This window comes from Amphiura filiformis, chromosome 7 (assembly GCF_039555335.1).
Source record: "Amphiura filiformis chromosome 7, Afil_fr2py, whole genome shotgun sequence".
Lineage (NCBI taxonomy): Eukaryota > Metazoa > Echinodermata > Ophiuroidea > Amphilepidida > Amphiuridae > Amphiura > Amphiura filiformis.
The window spans coordinates 34,768,265-34,793,245 of NC_092634.1; the positions used below are offsets into that span (position 1 = coordinate 34,768,265).

Sequence of the window (24,981 nt, forward strand, 5' to 3'; positions counted from 1 at the left end):
ACGTTCATGCCCATATGACAGTTTTTAGTCATTTGACCTCAGATGACCCCTGGGTGACCTCGGATGACCCCTGAAATGACCATCCAAAAATTTACCCCTTCATGTTGACTATACCCACCAAGTTTCATGCCCATACGACAGTTTTAGTAATTTGACCTCAAATGACCCCTGGGTGACCCCGAAATGACATTCCAAAAATGTGACTCTTAATTTTTATTGTACCCAGCAAGTTTCATGCCCACACGGCAGTTTTTAATAATTTGACCTCAGATGACCCCTGGGTGACCCCGGATGACCCGAAAATGACCTTCCCGAAAATTTAGCCCTAAATGTTGACTGTACCTACCAAGTTTCTTGCCCATACGATAGTTTTTGCTAATTTGACCTCCAGAGTCCAGATGACCCCGGGTGACCTTGACCCACTAAACAAAACAAACTTGTTCTGTCTGGGGTCAAGATGCACCCACCCACCAAGTTTGAAGAACGTGCGACCCCTAGTCTCCGAGAAAAGAGGCGGACATCCAAACAAACAGACGGATAAACTCAGTCACAGATTGTGGTGAATTATGTTATGAGTCTCGCGACCCACAGGGCCGCAAAAGAAATATCCCGGAAATTACCAGGGCCTGAGAAATACTAGGGTATCCAATGAGATCATGCAATGGGATTGTTTCACTTGTTTCCTAGGTTTGTTAAAATACCCGCCCATTCCAGGGGCGGATTTAGGGGGGGGCGCAGCCGGCGCGCGCCCCCTCTATTTTTTGACTAGCAAAGGGCGCCGGTAAACAAAAAAATAAAAAATTGTAAGAAATTAAAAAAAAGGAACCAATTCGGCCATGAACAGCAAACAATGGGCCAAAACCGTTGAGTTTTCGAGGGGTAACCCCTTTAACACATTTTTTTAAGTCGTCGACCAAAAGGCGCCCCTTTATCAAAATGCCTGGATCCGACCCTGCATTCAAATATGAAGTGAGGGCGCACCATTAGATTTCAGGGGGCATGGGAGTTTTTGAAAAAAAAAACTTAGCCCACTAGTGAGACGAAGAAAAAAACTTCGCCCACTAGTGAGAAGAAAAAAAAGTTTTGTCTCACTGATGAGTAAAAAAATTCCCCCACCTAACTTTGTATTTGGTATACATTAAAATTGAAAAATAAATACTTAGCCGCCGAAAAAAAAAAAATTGCCTTCGGTGGCGAAAAAAAAAAAATCCGCTGCCTTCGGCGGCAAAAAAAATTGCGGCCCCTCTCCTATTTTGACAACAAAAATTTTATGACCCACCTCCCAATACACCTTACCCCTTAAACAGGTTTAAATTGTATTGAAATCAGTTTTTTTGAAGAAAATAAACACACTATCTGTAGTCATCTTGTATCACGCAATCTCTTCCGGTATGATGACAAGCAATCATGTACGTGTTGTGGTATACCATCCCATCCGGACTGAGTTACCATGGTGACGATGAATGGCCCTGGTACAATGTATTGCATGATTGTAAATGGAATGCGGTACAGCATACACTAGTAGCGGTGACCCTGGATGTTCTACAAATCCCTTGAGTTGCACCTGGGTTTCCCTGCATAACCGTGGGAATGTTTTGCGACATTCAAGTGCGTGCGTTTCAAATGAGGACGACTACTGGTGAAAATGTGAATGATCTTGTTAATATAGGAACTTTTAGGAATATAGGAATCATGGATCTTCTCTTCCACCAACACCTTTCCTTGTGTCTTTCTTGATCACACACACGCATGCATGATACACGTACCTGGAATGACTAAATAAGGAAGTATCAAAATATGAATGAACAGCTATTCAGGAAAATATAAAATCGTTATCGTGTTTGAATTACTACGGTATCGTAAAAGGACAAGACGGCAAGGCCTTCGATATCAGGCCATTTCTATAAATGGAACAGCTATCGATGTTACTTTCTGGAATATATAATGGCAGCTTTTATATTTTTTTGATGAAGGATTTAATATAGGCCTAAAGGTAAGATTTTTAAGCCAACTACATGCCCATCACGATACTACTTGGTGGTCGACTCGGCGAGAAACCTCAACGGTGATGATGATTCTGTGGTGGGTTTTGTCATAGATTATCAAAAACATGTTTTTGATAATCTATGATGCGGTGGAGAAGAACGTAGAACGTGAAGAAAAAGCTTCATAATTATGCTAATTGATATTAGCTCATGACCTTCTCTTTCCTATCCCACGAAGTTCGTACCCGTGAAGACTGATGAGTGTTTCGGGCTATCGTCGTGACCGGCGATGGACGGAGCTCGGGAAGTCATTTGGTTTGGTTTCATGCTGTAAAGTTTGTTTCTCTCTTCAACTCTGGTAGCAGAATAATCTGGGTTAGACCAGAGAAGAAAGAGAATCACACTGCAGTGTAGGCCTACTAGAAAATAATTAAATTACTTACAACCACTTGGCTTCAAGTTGACTACATTTAACATCCTTTGTCATCTTGTTGACATGCACTTGACATAACAATACATCGATATTGATCAAGAGTCGGGATATTTTAGGCTTTCTCGAAAATATAGAACCCACGATTCCACGCAAAGTCAACGCAAAGTCAACGCCAAGGTGTGGGTACGATGTGTGTGAAATTCGTTGATCATGTTGATTGCCGTCCGTGGTCCGCGCGTTGTCACACGCGTTGATTCTGTAAAACACACGGGTTGATAATGCGTTGTATTTTCGTGTGATTTTCGTGTGATTTTCGTGTGATTATCGTGGCCACGGGTGTGTTTCGTTTAGTTTCTTGCGACCTGTACTGTAAGCTGTTGTACGCAGTCTCGCAGATAACATCGCTAATATCATAAATATGGCGATCCTGACTTTTAGACCACCCGCGCTATATAAGGTACAAATTGCAAATTTATCATATTAAACTTTCGCAACAAGGTTAAACATGTTTTAACTGTACAAACATACCTTTTATTCCATCAAACAAAACAAGCTTTATTTTGTTCAAAAATTCACGTTTTTATAGCTATTTTTGACGTAAAAGAGCTGGTTACAAAACCGGTGATGCCAGCTCCGAAGTTTTCGCGTAGCACAAGCGCTTGATGTACGCTCATTTTGACGGTAATTTACGCTCGCGTATCATGCATTTTCAAGCGCGTTTGACATCGTTTTACTGCATGACGCAATTCTGCATTTATTCAAGATGGCGAATTTCTCGAAAAACGTGATGTATTTTACCCCGTAATTTCCTCATTACTCAAGCCCTGCCCTCTTTCACAATATTTTAGCTTCTTGGATATCATCGGAAACATAGATTAGTAATATTAGGTAGGTCACTGTATTTTTAAAGATTGTTTAGATGGTTTTACAATGAAAACATTGATGTTAAAGCTTCTTTTCAAAAATTGGTTTTAGCTTGTTAAAAACGGGTAAAAAATAGTTTTTAGCTTGTTGGATATTGTTGCTTAATAGTTTAAAGCTTGACTCCTTAGATGAAACTTTTAGTTTAAGCTTGTTAGAATATTAAACCTTGATGAAATAGTAATATTTGAGCCCTATATAGCGAGGGTGGTCTAAAAGTCAGGATCGCCATAAATATGGATGCATAGTCATAGAGTAGCGTTGTACGCTCGTGTATTAGCATGATTAGTCGCGGAGTAACAAGCGTAGTTGAATGTTCCACGATGTACAAGAATTTAATAATTTTTCTATAGTTTTACTCAGCACTGAATGTCAGTGGGAATATAATGAGTGGATCATGTGACGTGATGACCCTCATGACATTATTATTGTCTCAAAACAATGTCACAAACAAAAGAATACATGAATAGCTGAAAAATGGATGCGTTTATGATTTTTATTTAAAAATTTCATCCTTCATATGATCGTGTGCTGTCTCATACCTATTAAGGCCCATGATTTATTACTCAAAACACAGAGGAGCTGTGAAATAATCGACTACTTTTTGGTAATATACAGCAAAATAAAAAATGACAGGTCACGGAGTTCCGAAATCGAATTGCGGAATTGCGTTTGTTTGTTGAATTTCAATTTACTTACGGGTACTCTGTCTGGGTATTTCTTCCTAATTTTCTCCCCTTCTTGTCTCCTCTTTTCAAAAGGATGTTCTTCTTTATACTGCCACTTCATAGTTACTGATGGGTGATATTAAAAAGCAGTAATTACTGTGTATTTGTACTTTTTCTTAGCCAACTTCCTTTCGATGTTGCAAAATTTACAATCGCATAAGATCTCTGGCCTAATAACTGTGTTTACGTTTTGATCACCGTAGTAAAATAGAACAGTAAATAAATTTAATATTTGTTACTTTCACACATTTTCCTCATATACATAAATAATAAAATACTATATGTCCAAGGAAAACCTTTTTACTAGTTATACTGTTTTGCATCATATATTTTTCCTCAAATTAGAGAGCGAAAATCCAAGACTGCGCCTTGATAATAGCAGCCATTTTTTGTGATTGGGTTTATCACGTGATCAGCTGTTTTCCTTTTGCGCACGTCATTGTTGTTGCGGGAACTCCCTGCAGTTTCTAAAAATAGATTCGACATCACCGTCCAATCGCTGATGACCGCGACTGGCCACCCAGAAAGTCAAGAGCTCATGTTGATGATTTTGTTTGTAAACCTACGTGACATCCGAGTAAATCAAACATTAAGTTCATTCAGGTATATAATACATGTGATGCTGATGCTGATATTATAATTTAGCTTCACGAGTACCCGAGTCGTGCAAAATAACGTGCAAAATAAGTAAGCTTAAAAAACATTTTTTGAAGTTGTTGAATTCTGCACTGCATGTAATGCAGCTTGCCTTAGGTAGGTATGTTCATAAAATTTTGAAGTTCAATATTTTTAGCTGAAAGTTCTTTCATTTGAAAGAGAATCAAATTACCTAAACAATAAGGGGTCAATCATGTTTCTAGTGCATATACTTTTGAAGTTACAGACAAAAATAGTGTCACCAAATTGTCCAAATTTTTGTGTGTGAAATTGTGACAGCAGGCACATGTACAATGTACACTACTGTATGTGACCCCAGATGACCTCCTATTCTTTACTGTAAGAAAGCTGTTTTGGATGGTCTTGATTTACACACAAATTGCTTTTGAGCTAAATCAGTGTCAACTTGGTGGAACATGGATTGCACTATGTGATAGTTTATGAATCCAGTATCATGCCAGTACCTACATAAGTCAACATCACTTAGGTTTTGGTTGTCAAAATTAATTTTAGTAATTTTTTCCATTGAGCCCCACAGTAAAGCCATTTTTGGACTGTACAGGCACATTCCACTTCCCTATGGATGAATAGCGCCACCTATAGTGTGTGATATGAGCCTGACTACCTTAGGCCGTGTAAAATTAATAATTTGGTTCTCGTCCCCTCCCTCCTCAATTTCTGGGATTTGTCAGATTTTTTTTTTTTTTTAGATTTTTCAATTTTTTAAGACTTTGGAATGATTTATGAAATCTTCATACATATAAATAAGTTTATTAGAGAACAAGCATCACTTCCAAGTCTTTTTGTGGTACTCTAGGGGGTTTATCCCTCAGAATCTCACATTTGAAAAAAAAAAAAAAGGGCCTCATCGCTTCCTCGAGCACTGTTGGAGAAGACCGAAAACTACTGACAATGCTAATTTTACATTGAAAAAAAAAAAAAAAAAAACACCTCCCTCCCTCATCAATTCATGAAAATCCTCTGGACGAGAACCAAAACATTAATTTTATACGGCCTTATAGTAGGAATTCCAATTGAATGAACGCAGCTTTCAATAGCTGTACTCGATCCAACCGCGATTGTATATCGCGTATTTCAAACTTCAACGCGACGCATACGACCTTGGATACAATGCTAACAATCACGAGTGCGTTGGCATGGTTGGATTCACTTCGCGTTACTCACGCACAGTCGCTGCACGCTGGCGTACATCGCACAGTCACAGTCACGCAAATGTTAAATCACGCTATTGAAAGCTGCGTTCATTCAATTGGAATTTTCACTATATAGTATAATATTATCATGTGTTCTGTAGCTATACATGTACTGTTTATTCAGATTTCCTTTTACAAATTAAGCGTACTGCTACCCGTCCAGCGCGTATTATTTTGCCCAAGGGTCCAATGCACACGCTTGATGTTGCGCACTTATACGCGCGTACGCGGACGCAATGGTTAACGCTGTCAAACTCAAGGAACCTGGAAAACATAATAATATAATTATACTTTAGTATACTAGCCTATACAGTACACATTGTAGTATAGACTAGAGTACATGATCATGAGTATTCTGTCGGTCGTCATGACGTCACTCTCATTGGTTGTTTATTTTAATATTGCTGAGATTCGGCTGTTCCATCTTGCGCTGTCAAGGACACTTACCGTTGTACTCAATGAAATCACAGAAACATGTCATATTTAAGGCGCACCATGTGGGCTGTTTATTTAAAGTTACAGTAAGGACAGGGAAAAAGCGCTGAAATTTGCGCAATTTGGGTGTAAGGCCAAGGAAAGTCGATTTTGAGTTCCCGTCACCCGCCCTCACTTCAATTTCTGACCCTCACTTGAATTCATTATTGTGATTTTCCAAAAAATACAGACAAAAATTGGTTATATTTGCAACAAAATTGATGAATATCCATTTATTTTTTGTGGAAAAATCAAAATCAAAACATACATGTACATTTTGCTGTCAACCTTGCAGACTCTTTTTAGTATACTTTTGAATCTCATTTGGGCTAAACATCCATCTTCATGTGAGTGAGCGGCAAATAACATCACATTTTACATGCGTGTTGGTCATATAATGAAAGGCAGAAAAATAATGAATAATGAAAAAGTTACCTCACTTGTTTTCAGAAATTATGTGACGGGAAACTCAAAATCGGCTGTTAGTGGCCTAATCACACATTATAGATACGACCGCAAATTTTAAGATTTTTCAAGTACTCATTTTCCACTAAAATCAAAGAATCCATAATGATCTGCAACACAATCCATGTTAAACAAATATAGAAAATACACTGTCGCAAAAAAAAGCAAGAAATTAAAGAAGAAGAAAAATTTTAAAAATATTTTTTATTATTGCAAATACAAACTTTTTGTGGAGAAAATTCACACATTTTGGGGAATTTGTGCATTTTCGAAAAGTGGCGCACACATTTTGCTCTCAGAAATCGCACATTTTCCCTATATGTTTAAAGTTACAGTGACTTGTTGTGTTCATTTACTTTTGGGGTTGGACCAGTATATTTATATGCAACACTTTAATATCAGGGCCTAATTTAGTGTTAGAATTATGCATAGCAAAATTGTAAAGAAGTTTTATTTATTATAGCAATAATTATGTATAGCAATTACATAATTATATTAATGTGATTGCATAGCAGTTTGGCTTGATTAGCAAAATGCGATGCGATACCGGTTCCGGCGGTTATATCATGCCCTAGTTAATAATTGAAGAATTCAGAATAAGTAGATTAAACCCAGGTCGTATGGGGGGGGGGGGGCAAACCAAATTTACCAATTCAGCATCGATTCTGCACTCCTCCAGCGATGAAAGTCAAAATTTTCGTGTGCATTCCAGCACAAATAGTCATTTGAAAGGTTAATTTAAGACCAAAATTTGTGCAAATATTTGCGCACTACATGCGCAATTGTTTCAAGAATGGAAAGGTATGTATCCTTGGCCCCAGGCCCCACTGAACCATAAATTAAATTGTAACTTATATACCAGATGTTTCAACCAATTATATATTCTGCTACTGTTTTTCTTTTTGAAGATATTGTACCAAACATTTGATGTGAAAGATTCAACTAAGTGACCATGGGTCGCTCATCAAAGGACAAAAGAGATATTTATTATCGTCTTGCTAAGGAGGAAGGTTGGAGGGCAAGGAGTGCATTTAAACTGTTGCAGATAAATGAAGAATTCAATATCTTTGAAGGTCAGTAGCAATACTAAGAACTATTTTGATTGGTTACAAATAGGGCTTTATTATGTATTGAGCCAATCAGAGATATGATAAGAGCAGTCAGTGGGGCTGAAAGGGATTGAACTTAAAAGTGCTCACAGGATCTAAAAGCTGTATTTTTATTGGTAGATGATAATATATCCTGTTCTGTAATTAACCAATCAGGAGTTTGGTATCAGTGGCTTGTAGTTTTCTCATTGACCCTGTGAAATATTGAGGCTGAAAAATTTTTTTCTGAGTAAAAAAGTGAGACATCTATTAGTATTACAGAGTTTACAATAAGCCAAGATCTTCCCGAACAGAGTTCAAAATAAGCCAAAATCTTCCAGGTCCATTTGAGGCACTTGAGATTACAATTTTTACAGGCCTGAACTTAAAATTGTAATGTTACACTGGTCCACATTTGTGACTCATTGTAAGACTTTAGACTCATAAGATCAACAACTGGTAATGTCATGAATTATTGTTGACATCAGCAATGTTAACCTCGGTATCTTGCTGAATTTGGTGACAAAATGTCACATGCCCTTGAGCCAGAATTGATTTTCATGGGATTTTGGATACAATAAAATTGAATTAGAATATGGAAAATAAAAGTTGTAAATGTCTATGGACAACTATGGATACCCTCATTAACCTAAATTCTAACCCTAAACTGTAATCCTGTCATTGGGCTACAGTTACAATACACCTCCATGAGTGTTAATTTCAAATAAGGTTACCTGAATGGGTGCCTCCAATTGAAATTCCTGTATGGAAGAAGATTAGAGTCATGTTTTCCATAGGGGGCTGTGTGGATTTCAACTGGAATAACCCATTTCTCCATCTTGATAAGATGTGCAATATTTGAAAAGAGGTAGAAGAAAGAAAAGAAAATACACTACAAATGATTTTCTTTCATACTTTGCCTGGAAAAGTAACATACATGTAGAATCATTTAATAATTTGAAATGTTTTTGCCCACAGCAGCTGAAGGGAGTATCCCATCATGCATCTGCTTGCTCCATAGCAAATACATACAAAACATAAATAAGAGCAGTATAAGCGAGTAATTGAAAGTTAAAGTGAGGGATTTTGTGTACACTTTCTATGGCACATGCAGTTCTACTGTGGCACTTGGGATACACCTATCTGTTTGTGTTTTTCCCTGTGATCTGTGATCTTAAATCTGGAGTCAGAATGCCAGAGACAAGCTAGTTTGAGAACATGAATGTTACTTGTGATATTTTTTTAATTGTTTTTCAGGTGTAACAAAAGCTGTTGATTTATGTGCTGCTCCTGGAAGCTGGAGCCAAGTACTAAGCAGAAAACTCAGGTAAAAAAATATAAGTCAATTTTAATGTGTGTATATATGTAACTTCTATTTTGATTAGGTTTCTCTTTTTTTCCAATGTCTGTAATGATCTATAATTTGGTATGGGGTAGCAGGGCCAGAGGTTCTCAACCTGATAAGATTTTCAGCGCAAAATTAGCATAATTTGTGCGTATAGTTACATTGTAGGTGATTCCTTTAATATCTGTAGATCCGTTTGGGGTTCAATGACGTAACTTGGTGGGTAGCAGGGCCAGATAGAGGTTCTCAACCAGGTACATGTAAATTTTAAACTCAAAATATGCTAATTCATTTGCATAATTGATTTCAAATGTCATCATATTTATTACTGCAGGAACACAGAGGAGAAGAAATCTGAGGTAAAGATAGTAGCAGTTGACCTCCAGGCAATGGCTCCTCTACCAGGGGTCATTCAGCTCCAAGGAGACATCACCAAGGTATTAATAGCTGTGCCAAAGAGATTAGACAGAAAGAGTACCAACTCATAATTGCCGCATGTGTAATGCTGTGGTAAATCTGCCATATTGGCTTGTCACGGTGAAGACCAAAGTAGTCTACCTCCGGCTTATCAGCAAAGCCTAAAATTGAACAATAATTTGCGTTGGAGTAGTCATGGTTGTTCAACTCAAAAAAAATAATTTTTTCATTGTCTATATTACGGGATTAATGACACGCCTTGAAGATTTGAATGGGTACGGAATGCAAACATGCACTTTCAAAAATTGTTTAATGTATTGTGGTTCTTGAGATATGTGTCATTTGACTTGTTTTATGAAGATGTTACGTTTCGACACTCTCTACATCATAACTCAAGAACACAAGACCTATGTTTAAATAACACTGTACATACATGGCATGTGGTCATAACACATTAAAAGGTCCAAAGTCAGTTTTGTTCGATGGAGTGGCTCGCATTGGCGACATACATGTATATGTTATGGTGTTATTATTTTTTTGTCAAAATTTAAAGGGGCCCATATCTGACAGTGAAAACTAACATTTTGTGGAAAAGAAATACAAATCTATTTTTGTGGAAATGTTACTATATGGCTTTCCAGGTAGACAGTGCAAGTTATATCCATTCCAAGGATTTGTGTTTTGAAGTAATCATAACACACTTGAATTTTCTTTTTCCAGGAGTCTACAGCCAAAGAAATTATCAGCCATTTTGAAGGGGAACATGCTGATCTTGTTGTGTGTGATGGCGCCCCCGATGGTAAGAGTTTGTCTGTGTGTTAATTTGTGCACGTTTTCACTTGTGTTTTTTCACATGTTGTGTTTGTTAATTCAGTAATGTGTAACAGAGCTATGGACTACAGTGATGTATGTTGGGTGGCCATGCCCGTGGATGCTTATGGGAAAAGGGGCATGATAAGACCTCCATTTACTGTCCAAAATGTTATGGTTGACTCAAGTTTATATTTTTTAAGTTGCAAACATACCAATACCAACCAATACAGGCTGTGTTAAAATAATTGGTAGCCATGAATTACTTCCCAGTGATTATGTATAAGAGTGCCACATCAAGGTGCAGCCATAAGATTTTCCTACTTAGTAGATTAACCCTAACTGTTAACTGCTTTTTACCTGATCCTAACACAATTTATACTTTTGTGGCCAAGGGGAAAGCAGGGAGGGTGGAAGAAATAAGGAGAGAAAGTTTATATTGGGTGTACTAATGCTTGTGTGACCGAGAATTTTTTTCGATTCATTTTTGTTCCTTTTAGTAGGTTTAGAGATGTTATTAGAGGTTTATTATCTATATAAAGACTGATCATTTGAATGGGATCCAAAGCTGCATAAAAATGTGCTATTCTAGGTGAAAACCGTAAACCCCCTATGGAAGACATGACCTTAATCTCCCACATAGGGGGTGTAGATTTCAAATGGATTCATCCATTCAGGCAACCCCATTTGAAATTCAAACTCCCTTTGTGGGAGATTTAAAGAAGGTCATGTCTTCCATAGGGGTCATTTGAATTTCAACTGGAATAGCCCATTGGCAGAATTATAAATATCTAAACTGATGGGGACCAATTATTATCAAACCGTTTGAAGTAAAAGGTTAATGATGTTTGATTTTCATTTCTTTTTTTCTTCTTTTTTTTGCAGTCACTGGTTTACACGATATTGATGAATACATCCAAGCACAACTTCTCCTTGCAGTAAGTGTACTACCAGAGGATGATTTAAGGAAGCCACATCATGCACTGTAAAAGTGTTATCACTCGAGTTTCAACTGCCACTTTACTTTTCAAATCCCATTGAACTCTGTGCAAAAGATGTTGTTTTAGAATGGCCCGTGTGTCATTATTACTTGGTCGATTTCAGATTTATAGTGATGTATGCATGAAGGATAATTCACACCTTCTGTAGATAACATAAAATGTGAAATCGACCAACTTTTTGAAGGTGTTTTTATTGTAAATATATCTGTCCAAATTCAAATTTAACCACGCACGTGTGTATGCAGTGGGTGGGCAGTGGTGTCATGTTCACTCACACAGCTGTGCTAACCGCAAGACTTGCTGGGAAGTGCTTAAATCATCCTCTGGTGTACTACCTAAAGTGTATTTTAATTAGTGCTCAATTTGTAAATTGGTGTTGAAACTAGTTATTGCCAAGTCTTTCTGTCTTTGGTTCCTGATTTTAAACATTAGCTATTATATTTTGGTCCATTCCTGGGATGTGTAAATAGTCAAATTCTTTAACCAGGGCTGTGTCTCAACTTTTTTTCGACACAGTATTATTGGCAAGAGAAAATGTTGCTACTGGCCACAAATAATTAAAAAAATATATGTAATAAAAAGGTAATGTTCTTTTTCTTCTTACAGGCTCTCAACATAACAACACATGTACTCAAAAAAGGAGGCACATTTATTGCAAAGGTAAACATTCCCATTGATTTAAGTTGAATTGAAAACTTGAGCACGAAGAATTTCATTCAAAGGTTGGATTTTTCAGATAGAATTCCATGTGTCATCTTTGATAGTGAATCTGCATCTTTGATAGTGATCTGAATCAGATCATGACCTTATGGCCTTTTGGCATGGTGATGTCATCTGAAAATTCTGGGATGGGTATGAAGTTCTTTGTGCTTGAATCCAAAGTTAACTTTCAACAATGTTTTTTAACACAATGGATTTTCATAAATCTAAATTATTGGTCTATCATTCATATTGTCACAGAGGTATAAGTGTGTTAGTGTTATAGACCTGACAGGGAAGTCCTCTTTTGGTCTATACACTAGCGCGCTCGTCTTTTAATCCCAGGGTGGTGTGTTTGAGTCCCAGCAGGACTGGAAGTGGCTCGAGAAGGCGCAGGAGCAGTTTGTGACAATATAAGCATACATAAAATTAGCCTATCCTCAAGACTTCATTGAAGGATTAGACAGTAAGCCGTAAGCTGTAACATCCCTGTCTTTGATATACTAGACTAATTTAGAGTAGGTTTGCATGAAGGTAACATCAAATTATGTAAAGATATGTGACCTGCCCCAACAAAGTGAACATAAAGTCACAAGTTTGCAGTTTCAAGACTGTTGAGTTGCTGTTCTTTGTTTGAAGACACCTGTATAGTCAGTGGTATATCCTTTGTGAATGGGGACAGAATTGAATACAGAGTACAGCTATTATGTCGCCATTCACAAAGGACATACCACTGCCAGTACAGGTGTCTTCAAACAAAGAACAACTCAAAGAGTTGGAACGAATGTCTTGAAACTCTCAACTTGCGACTTTATGCTCATTTTGTGGGAGTAGGTCACATATTACCTCATTAGGCCAAAAAAATAAATTGTTTGGGTGCCCTTCCAAGACAATAATTTGGAGGGTCGGTATACGTAGGCCGATCCTTTTTTCTTCCATGGGCTCTTCCTTCATTTTTACTCCATTTTGAAAAGGCTAGTATTGACAAATGCTTGATCATTTTACTGCAAAAAAATTGGGCATTTTTGGAGTGAATTTAAATGGAAATACTGCTTGTTTTTTATCAAATATGCATACCTGCCAACTACTCCGATTTTCGCGGAGTTACTCCGATTTCCCGAGTTTTAAACCCCCGAAAATCGGAGAACTCCGATTTTCTGGAAAAAATTAAAAAAAAAAAAAATATTTTAATATTTTTTTAATTTCTTTTCAAAGTTTTCGGCGACTTTGGAGAACCACTGGACCTATTCTGAAGTGCTAGGATCATTCACAGTTAATTTGAAAACAATTAAAAAAATTACAAACAAATTACAGTTTGTTATCCTTAATATGCAAACCACTAACTAATGTTTACCTCTTCATCTAGCACATATTATAAAATGCATGGAAAACCAATGCATGTATAATATTGTGATAGATGAAGAGGTAAACATTAGTTAGTGGTTTCCATATTAAAGGGGAATAACACTATTGGTTTTGGATATGTATTGTCTTTAAAAATACATAATAATATCAAATATCGCCTCCTTTATGCTGCTTTGTAAAAAAACGAGAGCATTTTCAGCGTAAATGTGAATAAATAGCCAAATTTGCAATCCAATACCTTGGTATACGTGAATTGCATTCTGGGCAGGCAATGACGAATGCTGACATGCTGTACAATGCCCGGCCCGTATTGAACGGAAAATGTTTTTTTTTACCGTAAAAAAAAAAAAAAAAAGGAAACAAAATATATTTCCCCTTGCAATATGTACATTTCAAATGAATATAAAAAAGTTTGGGTAAAATGGAGAGAAAAAAACCTTCCAAGACCGGGTTTTGAACCGGGTACCTTTCGGGTAAAAACAAACACGCTAATCAATTGAGCTATTTAGCACACCACGTTTACTGTTGCCGTTTTCATAACTATATACGGCGCACCGTCTCCTCAGCAGTTAGTGTGGTTCGCTTCTTTCACAGAATGTGTATAACGCGAAACCAAAGTAGCTGTTGCGGAGACTGATATTTCGTTCATAATTCCCTCCCAGAAATCCAAAGTATTTACCATTGTTTACAAACTGGTAACCTGTAAAACCGCTGTGATTCATGATTTCTCGAAATACATCGACTTGGAGCGTCAAATTTCAGGATAGTAATGAGAAAAATAGTATCTATTATGTGATACCAAAACCTCATCAACAATGAAAAAAATCGGGGATGATGTTGTCGATCGGATTACGGACCTTTAAAGATAACAAACTGTAATTTTTTTGTAATGTTTTCCAATTTTTTTTTTCAAATCATCTGTGAATGATCCTAGCATTTCAGAATACGTCTAGTGTTTATCAACAAAAACTTGTTTTTTGTTAAATGGGTTTTTTTTCTGAATTTTTAACTTTGTATTGTGCATCATATCAGTGTCCTATCAGTCACGTAGGCCCTGTTATAAAGCCAAAAAATCGCTTCAACGAATGATCGGTATGTACAAAAGTATAAGAAACTGCATTTTTAAAAGCACATTTTCTATGTGAAGGAAGCATATTTTTCAAACTTGTAAAAACAAGTCCCAGAATGTTTTTTCACATTTTGTCAAAGGTTGCAGTCATCAAATATGTGTTGAAATTGTTGCCAGATATGGAGTATAAATCCCTCCTCAAAATGCAACCTTCAGAATAGGTCTAGAGGTTCTCAAGTTGCCAAAAACTTTGAAAAAATGGATTTTTTTTCAAATTTTCACCTTTGTATTGTGCATCATATCAATGTCCTATCAGTCATGTAGGCCTTGTTATAAAGCCAAAAAATCACTTCAACGAATGATCGTTATGTACAAAAGTATGACTGCATTTTTAAAAGCACATTTTCTTATAAAAACAAGTCCCAGAATGATTTTTCACATTTTTTTCAAAGGTTGTAGTCATCAAATATGTGTTGAAATTGTTGCTAGATATGGAGTATAAATCCCTCCTCAAAGTGTATAAAAGCCTAGGGCTTCATTTTCACCATGTTGTTTTTCTATAAAATGTGTCTAATGTGAAGGGGCTTATAAGGGTTTTTTCAGTGTAGAAACCCTCTAGCTTTGGGGGGCTTCGCCCCCTCAACCCCCACCGGGGCTTTGCCCCTGGACCCCACCAAGGGCCCTTAAGCGGCCCCTGGACCCCCCGCCGTCAGAGGCGATACTACGGGCGCTTCGCGCCCTACGTTCGCCATGTACTCTGTTTTCTAGGTTTTCAATGTTGGCAGGTATGAATATGCATTTAATAGATAAAATAAATGAAGAACAAATATAAAATGTCCTTAATACTGTACAAATTTAAGGTTTCTTCTTAAAAAGTGATTGAAAAAAAAAACGACCCAAGATTTTTAATTTTTTCGGTCGGTCGGTCGCTGAGGGCAACCAAACATAATTTTTTTTGGCCTTATTGTGGTAAACCATCTCTTGACTAATTTGATTATGTTCTAGTTAAAACATGCTTCTTTACCAATTCTTAGAACCGTATTTCGGTCTGGAAAATCTACTCTGTTTTGGTTTCTGTATTCACTTCTGATTCTCTTTCTTTTCAGATTTTTCGTGGCAAAGATGTGACACTCCTGTATTCACAGCTCAAGATTTTCTTCCCCACTGTGACGGTAGCCAAACCACGCAGCAGTAGGAACTCAAGTATAGGTAATTAATAGTGGGCTATTCCAATTGAAATCCATACACCCCATACACGATTGTTTGATAGGATCATTTATTAGTTTTTCAAACAAAACATCATTTATAACCAAATTTTAGGCTTAAATAGCTAAAAGTGATATCGTGCTCATGTATACAGATACTTTTGAGTCGTTTTCAACTTTAATTTCCCCTCTTTTACAAAATTATTCACTTTTATAGTATTTTTAAATGCTTTTTCGGATATAAACTATATGTATTAATGCCAAAATTGGTGGCGCTATTTAGTTACTGGAAATTACCCTTTCAAGCTTTTAATAGAAATAATTTCTTTTATTGTTTGATAAAATATGTTTATAAAATTTCCTTGTTGCTTGTTTCACCTATTCCAATTTTAATGGCGGTATTAATCACCTAACCCAGGGCTCCGCAAATAGCGGCGCGCGCGCCACATGTCGCGCGCCGCGGCCTCCCGAGTGGCGCGCGGCGCCGTTTAGATTTAAAAAAAAAAAAAAAAAAATGCGATTCCCATGTTATCCTTGTAAAGACAGGCTAAAATAGTACAAAATGTTGCACCAAATGGCGTCGATAGCTCTGACTCCCCCGGCGACTTCGCAGCCATTGAGTGGCGCTGTGCAGGTTTTTTATTTCATGTGGCGCTTCAACAAATCTATTTGAGGAAGCCTGACCTAACCCTTGCAAATAAAGAAATATGATTTAGGATAAATAGCGCCATTTATAGTTTGTATTTAGTTAATAATGAAGCAAATTTTATATTCATCAAACAGCCATGCATATGATAGGCATAACCTAAATCTTCCACAGAGGGAGTGTGAATTTCAAATGGGGCTACCTAAATGGGTGGCTCCATTTGAAATCTACACCCCCCTGTGTGGGAGGTTAAGATCATATCTTCCATAGGGGGTGTATGGATTTCAACTGGAATAGCCCATTTACAGCACAAAGCCTACACGTATTTGAAGTGATTCTTAACCAAGGTGGAAAAATCAACATGCTTGTAGCTCCATGATAAATACACACATATAACATACATGGTCCAGAAGATTGCATACACATGTCTTTTGTGTACACACTTAGTATGCTACATATGCAGCAGATCATTCCACCATGCCTAAGAATTACTTGAAATACCTAGAATCTCTATCTTTTTTATCAATGCCGATGTTCCTACAGCCCAGCACTATCGTACATAACAACCAGTGTACAGTATTTGAATCCCACCAACTTGACTCCTTCGTAAGTATAGGATGAATTTTTTTCCAGAAATTTGATTACCTGTACTTGGAGCTGAAGAAGGGGAAATAAAACATACAACATTAATCCACCAGCTCCCAAAACACACACTTGACCAGGGTTGTAACCGTGCCGGTCGGGGGTATACCCCCTATCCTATTCCCGGATCCCTCATGTTCGCTAAAAAGATTGTGCCCCGAGCCAGCACACTAATTTGATAGTAAAATTAGCCGGCACTCAACTTGGTCTAGCTACAACCCTGCACCTGACATAAATATTACTGATTGTTATAAGCTTAAAGTTAACCAGATTTTTAGAACAAAAACATAATATGTGACACAATCTGGTCCATGGGGGCCAAAGGTGGCAAATTTGAAACTGAGATAAAGGCTGAGATAGATGGTGTAAAAAAAGAAAATACATAAGAAAATACACATCACTAAACCTCGTAACTTTAGAACCAAGTATGTTAGACCTTCAGTGTTTTCAGTATATGATAGCCTAATGTTACTACAAGGTAATAAATATAATTACAGTAACTGTTTTCAAAAATGCCTCCTTTGGCCCCCATGGAGCAGACCGTGTCACATATAAACAACATACAAACATTTAATGGTAAACTGCTCAAATAAAGAAAGTCCGCAGTCATGTAACCCGTCCTACACCAAAACCTGATCGTGTTATGAACATTTAATTGATAAAGTCGTGTGCAGAATCTTGTTAGCTCCAACCTAATACCAAATTTGCCACCAAAAACTCTAAATTCAGAGAGATTGAGACCAGTATATGAAATTTGGTGCATTTTCAAAAGTTGCAAATTAAAAATGGACCACGCGGAGCTAGAGGTGAATGGCACAGCGCGACCATTGATATAGCCCGAAACAACCGCTAGGTCATATCGATCGCATCGTGCCCTAGTATTCATCAGTAAAGCACTGTAGCAATCCATGCGTTTTAAATTAACAATTGAATAAAGCGCGCACTTGGGATAGTCGACATGGGTTCATCGTGGGCAAGCAAGCTTGACCACATTGCCACACTAAGCAATTTCGACCGCGTTATCCTTTTGATTTGCAACTTTTGAAAATGCACCAAATGCCATAAACTGGTATCAGTCTTTGTCACTTTTGAGTGTTTGGTAGCAAATTTGGTATCAAATTAGAGCTAACAAGATTCTGCACACAACCGTATCAATCAAATTTTCATAACAAGAACAGGTTTTGGTGTAGGACGGGTTACATGACTGCGGACTTTCTTTATTTGAGCAGTTTATATAAATTGAAGGCAGAGCTATTACAGTATGCACCAATGTAACATTCTAAAATTGTATTAGGGCTATGGGGAAATATTTATCCAACCCTCCCAAAGTGGCCATTCACAGTACTCCAGAAGGACTTTTGTTCCTACCACTTCAATTCTGGTTTGATTTGTCTCAGTGGCTTTTTTTAGAGCTTTTTTGTATGTAGTTATAATAATACTGTCAATTTTATTTGTGTCCTTGCAGAAGCATTTGTAGTTTGCCAAGGCTATGCTCCACCTGAAGGCTACAAGCCCAACATGTCTAACCCACTACTGGACCATCACTATGGTAAGTCAGTATCTCAGTCTAGAAGGGCCTAATTGGATTATTGGGGCATGAGGGCGTGGAAAATTGGTAACTATCAGAGGCACTGTAAGGCAATGTTTGGTTGAATTATCACACAATATGACTGATTAGAAAAAGTGATGTTTACTGAGAGAGTGAGAGGAAAAACATACCTTTTTCCATACACATGTCTGCAGCATTGTAGGGGATAATTACGCTGGCCAGTGGCCATTCTCACTTTGTTAAATATTTGGGGCTGAAACATCACCCAGTTTTTACACCAATAAAAATCAATTATTTCAAATTGACCCCAACGCCCGAAGGGCTTTTTGGCAACTGGAAGGGAAAGAATTGGGATTTAAAAGAGAAAACAAGCAAAGAAGAGAGTGGAATTTGAATCCGAGACCTCTCACATGCCAAGCACTAGATCGCTGACACTTAGCCACGGGTCTTACACTGGCCGGGCTAAAGAAAGCTTGCCTATATACCACTTAGGGTGATTGCATCATCACATTCGATGGGATGCACGCGTGCGCAGTGAAGTTGTTTGTAGTATTTTGTAGTACTCTTGCCAGTTAGGCTTAAGATAACGATTAATCTCCAGTTTGAAGCTCTGCAAATCGTGATTGGAGACTACATGGACTCATAGGGCATTATACCTGCAGATTATCGGAGAAATGCATCTCCTGTGGTTAAACGGTTTGCATCTTGGATTTTTTACAGCTACAGTCCTGCGCGAAATGCTTTGGACAGTTTGTTTATTTTATGCTTCCCCGCTCACCTTATTCAATGTTAAATGCTGAAAAATAGTAAGAAGTGGTTGCGCTCAATGTCTGCTCTAACATTGTTTCCAGGGGGAGGGGAGGGGGAGTAAGCAAGTACATAACATGATCTATGAAACGGATCATGTAATTTTAGCATTATGTTCAATTCACAGGAAATTGATCTATAAAAACATCATCTGTCCCAACGATTTTCGCACAAGATTGTAAGTTATGATATCTGACAGGATGCTTGTAATACCTATGATGACAATGACCTGCTGCTTGACTAGTTTGATATATTTTCCTAATCACAGATGCTGATTTCAACAGTCTAGAAGGACCTAATAGAATCATTGTACCATTCCTAGCATGTGGAGATCTCAGTGCCTATGACTCGGACAGGAACTATCCACTAGAGGTAAATATCTGAGAATCCATTCCATGTTGCATGTGTTAAAGGAAATATTTTGTGAGGCTTATTTTTTACATTTTTTTCACAATTTATTTTATTTTACACATTTGGCAAAAAGCACAGGCAATACCCAATAGTACTCAAAGAGCACTAAATGAAAGGGAAGCGCTACGTACAAAAAATAAACTGAAAAGCAAAAACAAGACATACAGACAGACAAACATAAAGGGAAGAAGCAACGATAAATCAAGTAAGTTTTCAAAGTACAGTAAGCCAAAAATTAAGGTACCAGTTATGTTCACCCCCTGTATATCCTAAACAAAGGCAGATATGTCATAATTGGAACCAGCAGCCAATAGCTGCATCTTTTAGCTCGAATTTAAGACCTCATTTGTTGAAATTGTTCTAGAAATAAAAACATGACGATCCAAAAACCCAAGGAATATGCCCATTTAAAAGTTGCAGTTTGCTACATTGCATGCCCTATTGATTTGTACACAAAGCGTTCACGAACAAGAGAACTGGCTCCGTGCTTCCATTGATTAGCACGTTAAAACTAGCGCCATACTTTCATTGAATAGAACACAAAAGTGCAACTTTTTATTTCGTTTCTTCATTAGGTTTTAGATCACCGTTTCTTTAATTCTCAACCAATTTCAATAAATAAGGTCTTAAATCAGAGCTAAAGAGTCCAGGTGAGGTAGTGGCTGCTTGTTTGAATTTTGACATGCTTGTCTTTATTTAGGATATACAGGGGTGAACACAACTGGTACCTTAATTATTTGGCTTACTGCATATGATTTGTGGAATGAACTTTTGCAAAACATCAAAGTATTAATTTTCAATAATATATTGATTTAGACAATGAAAATCAATTTTATTTTTTGGCTACTTCGACCAACAATACCACGTCTACCGTTAAGGTAGTTCATATCCACAACTTTTACCTCTCACGTGAGATTTACAATGCACTCTTTTGACAGTTAACTTTACTGTGACTTTGAAATGAGTACATTGTAAACCTCACAAAAAAATCCCACCGTACATATATACACTAAATAAAGGAATTTTCAAAATCTTGTTTACAAAAAACTTTGGCATGCATTAAAAATATTGTCACTCTAAATATGATGACACCATACCTCATTTTTAACCAACATTAGGGTTTTCTTTTTGGGCTCAAGTTGTGTGTTTAAGAATGTTTACAGCTCTTCTTGAGGAGACCATGAGAGCATTCTACATCTCGTAACAGACAGTCCCTGCTACATGATTAAAGTTTGTTCGGCTTATATAAGGTGAAAAAAGTAAGACTTGTAACACTATATTGATATAGAATGGTGTGCACGTATATAGTTGGGCTCAATGCTTACGCTATAGCAGATTCAACCCATCATGGAACATTTTTTCCAACGCTGCCTGTCAATCATCTGTACCTCGTCTTTAGCGTGATATGCATGATCGCCCGATAGCCTGAATTTACTTGAAAAACGTTCCATGATGGAATTCACAAATCTGCTATAGTTGTGCATTGCATAATGTGTGACTGGCAAATTTTTGCCTTATATAAGCTGAACAAACTTACATAAAACATACCATATACCATCAAACCTTTTTTTTTTTTTTTCGCAGCTGACTCCCTCCCTCCCCGTCTAATGAAACTGAAGTGGGTCAATATAACATTGATGATTTTTAAGAGCATAGAGAAACATAATCAATATATTTAAGCCCTCACTCCCTATCGTTCATTTGACTTATAAATCCTTTGCTTTGTTCCCTTACTGAATCCTTCATGTACTTGAATTCCTGTTTCTAATAATTTTTTTTTTGTTACAGCTAAAACCGGGCGCAGGTTACACATATCATCCTCCGACTCAGTCCCCCATCAACCCACCGTATGAGAAAGCTATATTCCTAAAGAAACACGACCTGCTCTCTAAGCAACAGTCTACCTCATCACAATCAAAAGATGGAGAACCACTAACTCTCACCGGTAACCATGGTAACAAAACAGAAAAGACAATAGGGGAAGAATCAGAGGAGACTTGTACAACAAGGGATGTGGAAGATACTGAGCATAAAATGGAAAGACTATCTAAATCTGGAGATGAGGAACAAGGTGGAGTGTTTGAGGGTGATGATAATGTAGGGAGAACAGGAGAACAAGGAGCTTATGCTATTCCTGGGTTATCGGACATATCTGATCAACGGACATAACACGAATTGTGGTGGCATGTGACCTCAATTTTAACCTTTGACATTTTAAACAGGAAAAGTGCCTATATTCCATCATGATTACGAGACAAATTGGAGGCCCCTTTGAAGCTATTGTTTGATCAGCGCATAATCTGCAGTAATTGTTAAGTTTTTACCACTATCCCGAAAACTAGACCCATGTTAAGAGTGATATAGTTGACCTGTCTGGTCTATATTGAACATGTTAAAGAAAGTAGAAAACGTATAGGACTTATATGAATAATTTGTGATGCTTCTGGCGAGGTGTCGTAAATATCAATCCGCGATGTTATAAGGCCCGCCGGTTACGAGCTGATCAACCTATAGTGGTGATCAAGGAGTGTAATGCTCCTAGATTTCAGGGGGATGTGCCCCCACCCACCTTTTGGGAAAATGAGCCACATGCTTGGTCGTAGTCTGAAGAAGGAGACCTTTTTGGCAGCATGACTGGTGTGTCAGTCAGTCTGTGTCAACAATATTTTTAAGAGTTATTGGCTAAAATTTGATCTCATACATGTATGAGCAGGTCAAATCCTAATCCTATTGCAACCATGAATCCAAGTGTGTTAAAATATTGGATCCAAAACATAATGAATTAATGATGATAAAAAACTTATGGCTCGACCAATAAATATGGGCTCAATCAGCAAGGATAGCATTTCTTGTGATGTGACACCAGTCGTCTTGACATTGGTTGAGAGTGGACATGCAGGTTGGAATAGCAGACAAATTAAGTGGGTTGGATCATGGAATAAAGAATAGAGCACGAAGTGCGATGGAATTGCAACTCCGATCGTCGATGTGAGGTCAGCGATCGTCACGCTTGCAACATGTGGACGTAGATGGCAGCAGCATTTTTCTTTAATTAGCATATTCGTGACGTCATGTTAACGTAAGTCTCCACAGCACTACGCATATTTTTTAGGTAGCTTTTAGTACTATCGTGGTGGCAGCAGCATTTTTCTTCACTTTTCTAAAATGGCGGCGCCCAGGGTTTAATGACAAATTCTTCAATTTATCAATATTTCATGAAAATTTACCAAACAAACGGATACAGTAATGACAGTTAATATTTAAAGTACATGTATAAATGGTCACAGTTATAAAAGAAAGAATATAAGAAACATAAACAAATGAACTGTAGCAATATTCAATATTAATGGCAGCGGCCGTGACTTATCAATGGCGCTGGCGAGTAATACACGGGGGAAGCCGACGGTGACGCCACCTTTTTGCATTGCGCTGGTATACGAGTTGCAACGGCCTGGTTGGATCAAGATAAGTTGAGTAAGTGCCACATTGGAGTCGGCTATTAGTGACCAGCTTCCCAGGTGCATGCCCTCACATTGCGCTTTCAGCTGCTTGACAAAAGGGGTTTTTTTGTTTGTGAAGGGCTGTGCAGCAAACCATAAATTACTCTCTGGTTTCAACCTCTGTTTATTACACAGCAGATATGTTGGATGCATTGGTTGAATTTGGCCCAGGTACCAGGTTGTAAGTACTAGTCAAGAGCTTTGTTTTGATGGAGGCTCTGTATACATCTCTCTGGTTGCATTCACATTAGACTTGTTAGATATATATGACCAGCTCCACCAAAACCCGGAACAAGTCGCCAGGCATGTTTGTGAGTTATAGGCCTTTAAAGATGACATTCCCATAAAAATAACAAATTTTGGAATTCTTAATTTCATGGTATTTGAGCTTGGGACTGAGTGGACTTTCAAATCATTGAGAGTACTTATTAAACAGAGGTTTATTTAATCAATAATTGACAGTTGAATTATGATAATCCCTATTCAATCCTGTGTAAAGCAGGAAACGAATTCGACAATTTCTCAGAATAGTAGTTCGGCAAAAATATCAAGGTATCATTTACATATTATCCATATCTTGAAAAGTATTGATGCTATGTATATAATTTTGGTATCATTTTGAAGCTTATTGTCCCGTGCTTACATTTTTATTCAAATCATGAAATGTCAAAAATGCGACTTGTTCTTGGTTTTGTCAGAACGGGTCACATATTGTACCCATATTGTTAATATTGTGTATTATCAAAAGATAAAATAAAAAGAAGTTCAAACTAAAATCAAATTAAATAAAGACAATAAAACATGTATGCGTGATTGCAAACTGAATTGTATTAGTAGATTGGTATTAATCATTAAATTTAAAGCCATATTGTAACTTTTCCATAAAAATAGATTGGTATTTCTTTTCCATAAAATGCTAGCTTATACTGTTAGATATGTCCCCTTTTAATTTTGAGCCAAACAAGTGTCTCTTCATCAGTCCTATGGCACGGTCCTTTGATGTGTGTATCACCGTCCTGCATGCAGTGGCGTAGCTGGGATTTTTTCCAGGGGTGCAAGCCTGTATGGGGTGGGGCCCAAATCCACCAAACAAAAATTTTGCCGCCTCTTCCTCAAAAAAAGGTTGACCCAATTTTTTTCGGTGGTTTGAAAAAGTGAAGAGAAAAAAAAAAGGAATACAAGGGATAGCGACTTTATTTTGATATAATATAGTTCTATTTTTTAACAAAGTTTTAAAATTGTTCAAATTCTATCCGCACCTTATATCGTTGGCCTATGGATTCTCTCTTTCCCTTTCTTTTCCCCTTTTTTCCATCTCTCTCACTCCTTTATTATTTTGCCCTGCGCTGCGCTAGGGGGCGGGGGCCCAAATAGGCATTGCCAGAATTGTCCCCCTGCCCCCCACCCCCCCGGCATATAGTTGGCAAGAACATGACCTTTTTTAAATGGAATCTTTGGGTGACAACCGAAACAGCACCACAGAAATATCAAAAATCAAATTTCTAGCTCTGGCTTCAAATTTCTTTGCACACATAAATGACAGTGGATGT

The 24,981-nt window shown here is 37.5% G+C and overlaps 2 protein-coding genes across 3 annotated transcripts in view; one reads left to right on the plus strand and one right to left on the minus strand.

The window, feature by feature from the left end:
• The window catches only part of LOC140157065 (gamma-aminobutyric acid receptor-associated protein), a 31,079-nt gene extending 26,835 nt beyond the window's left edge, over positions 1-4,244 (minus strand). The window contains exon 1 of the mRNA XM_072180131.1: positions 4,039-4,244. Coding sequence (XP_072036232.1) covers positions 4,039-4,128 — 90 coding nt within the window. The 5' untranslated portion in view covers positions 4,129-4,244. The remainder of the gene's footprint in view (positions 1-4,038) is intronic.
• Positions 4,245-4,528: 284 nt separating this feature from the next.
• Positions 4,529-24,447, plus strand: LOC140157064 (tRNA (cytidine(32)/guanosine(34)-2'-O)-methyltransferase-like). 2 transcript variants are annotated; one of them, XM_072180129.1, is made up of 11 exons: positions 4,529-4,670; positions 7,786-7,950; positions 9,223-9,292; positions 9,645-9,747; positions 10,448-10,526; positions 11,423-11,475; positions 12,145-12,198; positions 15,778-15,880; positions 18,630-18,713; positions 19,789-19,892; positions 21,720-24,447. In XM_072180129.1, exons 2-11 carry the CDS (start codon positions 7,830-7,832, stop codon positions 22,098-22,100), a joined length of 1,152 nt encoding a protein of 383 aa, XP_072036230.1. In that variant the 5' UTR covers positions 4,529-4,670; positions 7,786-7,829; the 3' UTR covers positions 22,101-24,447. The 2 variants fall into 2 exon arrangements, with proteins under 2 accessions (XP_072036230.1, XP_072036231.1); XM_072180130.1 differs by having other exon boundaries at positions 4,547-4,754.
• The last annotated feature ends 534 nt before the right edge of the window (positions 24,448-24,981 follow it).

Coding starts and splice junctions, on each gene's coding strand:
- LOC140157064 (XM_072180129.1), top strand. CDS start 7,830: ATGGGTCGCTCATCAAAGGACAAAAGAGATATTTATTATCGTCTTGCT. Junction 10,527..11,422: donor GTGTGATGGCGCCCCCGATG/GTAAGAGTTTGT, acceptor TTTTTTTTGCAG/TCACTGGTTTACACGATATT. Junction 15,881..18,629: donor CAGTAGGAACTCAAGTATAG/GTAATTAATAGT, acceptor GTGTCCTTGCAG/AAGCATTTGTAGTTTGCCAA.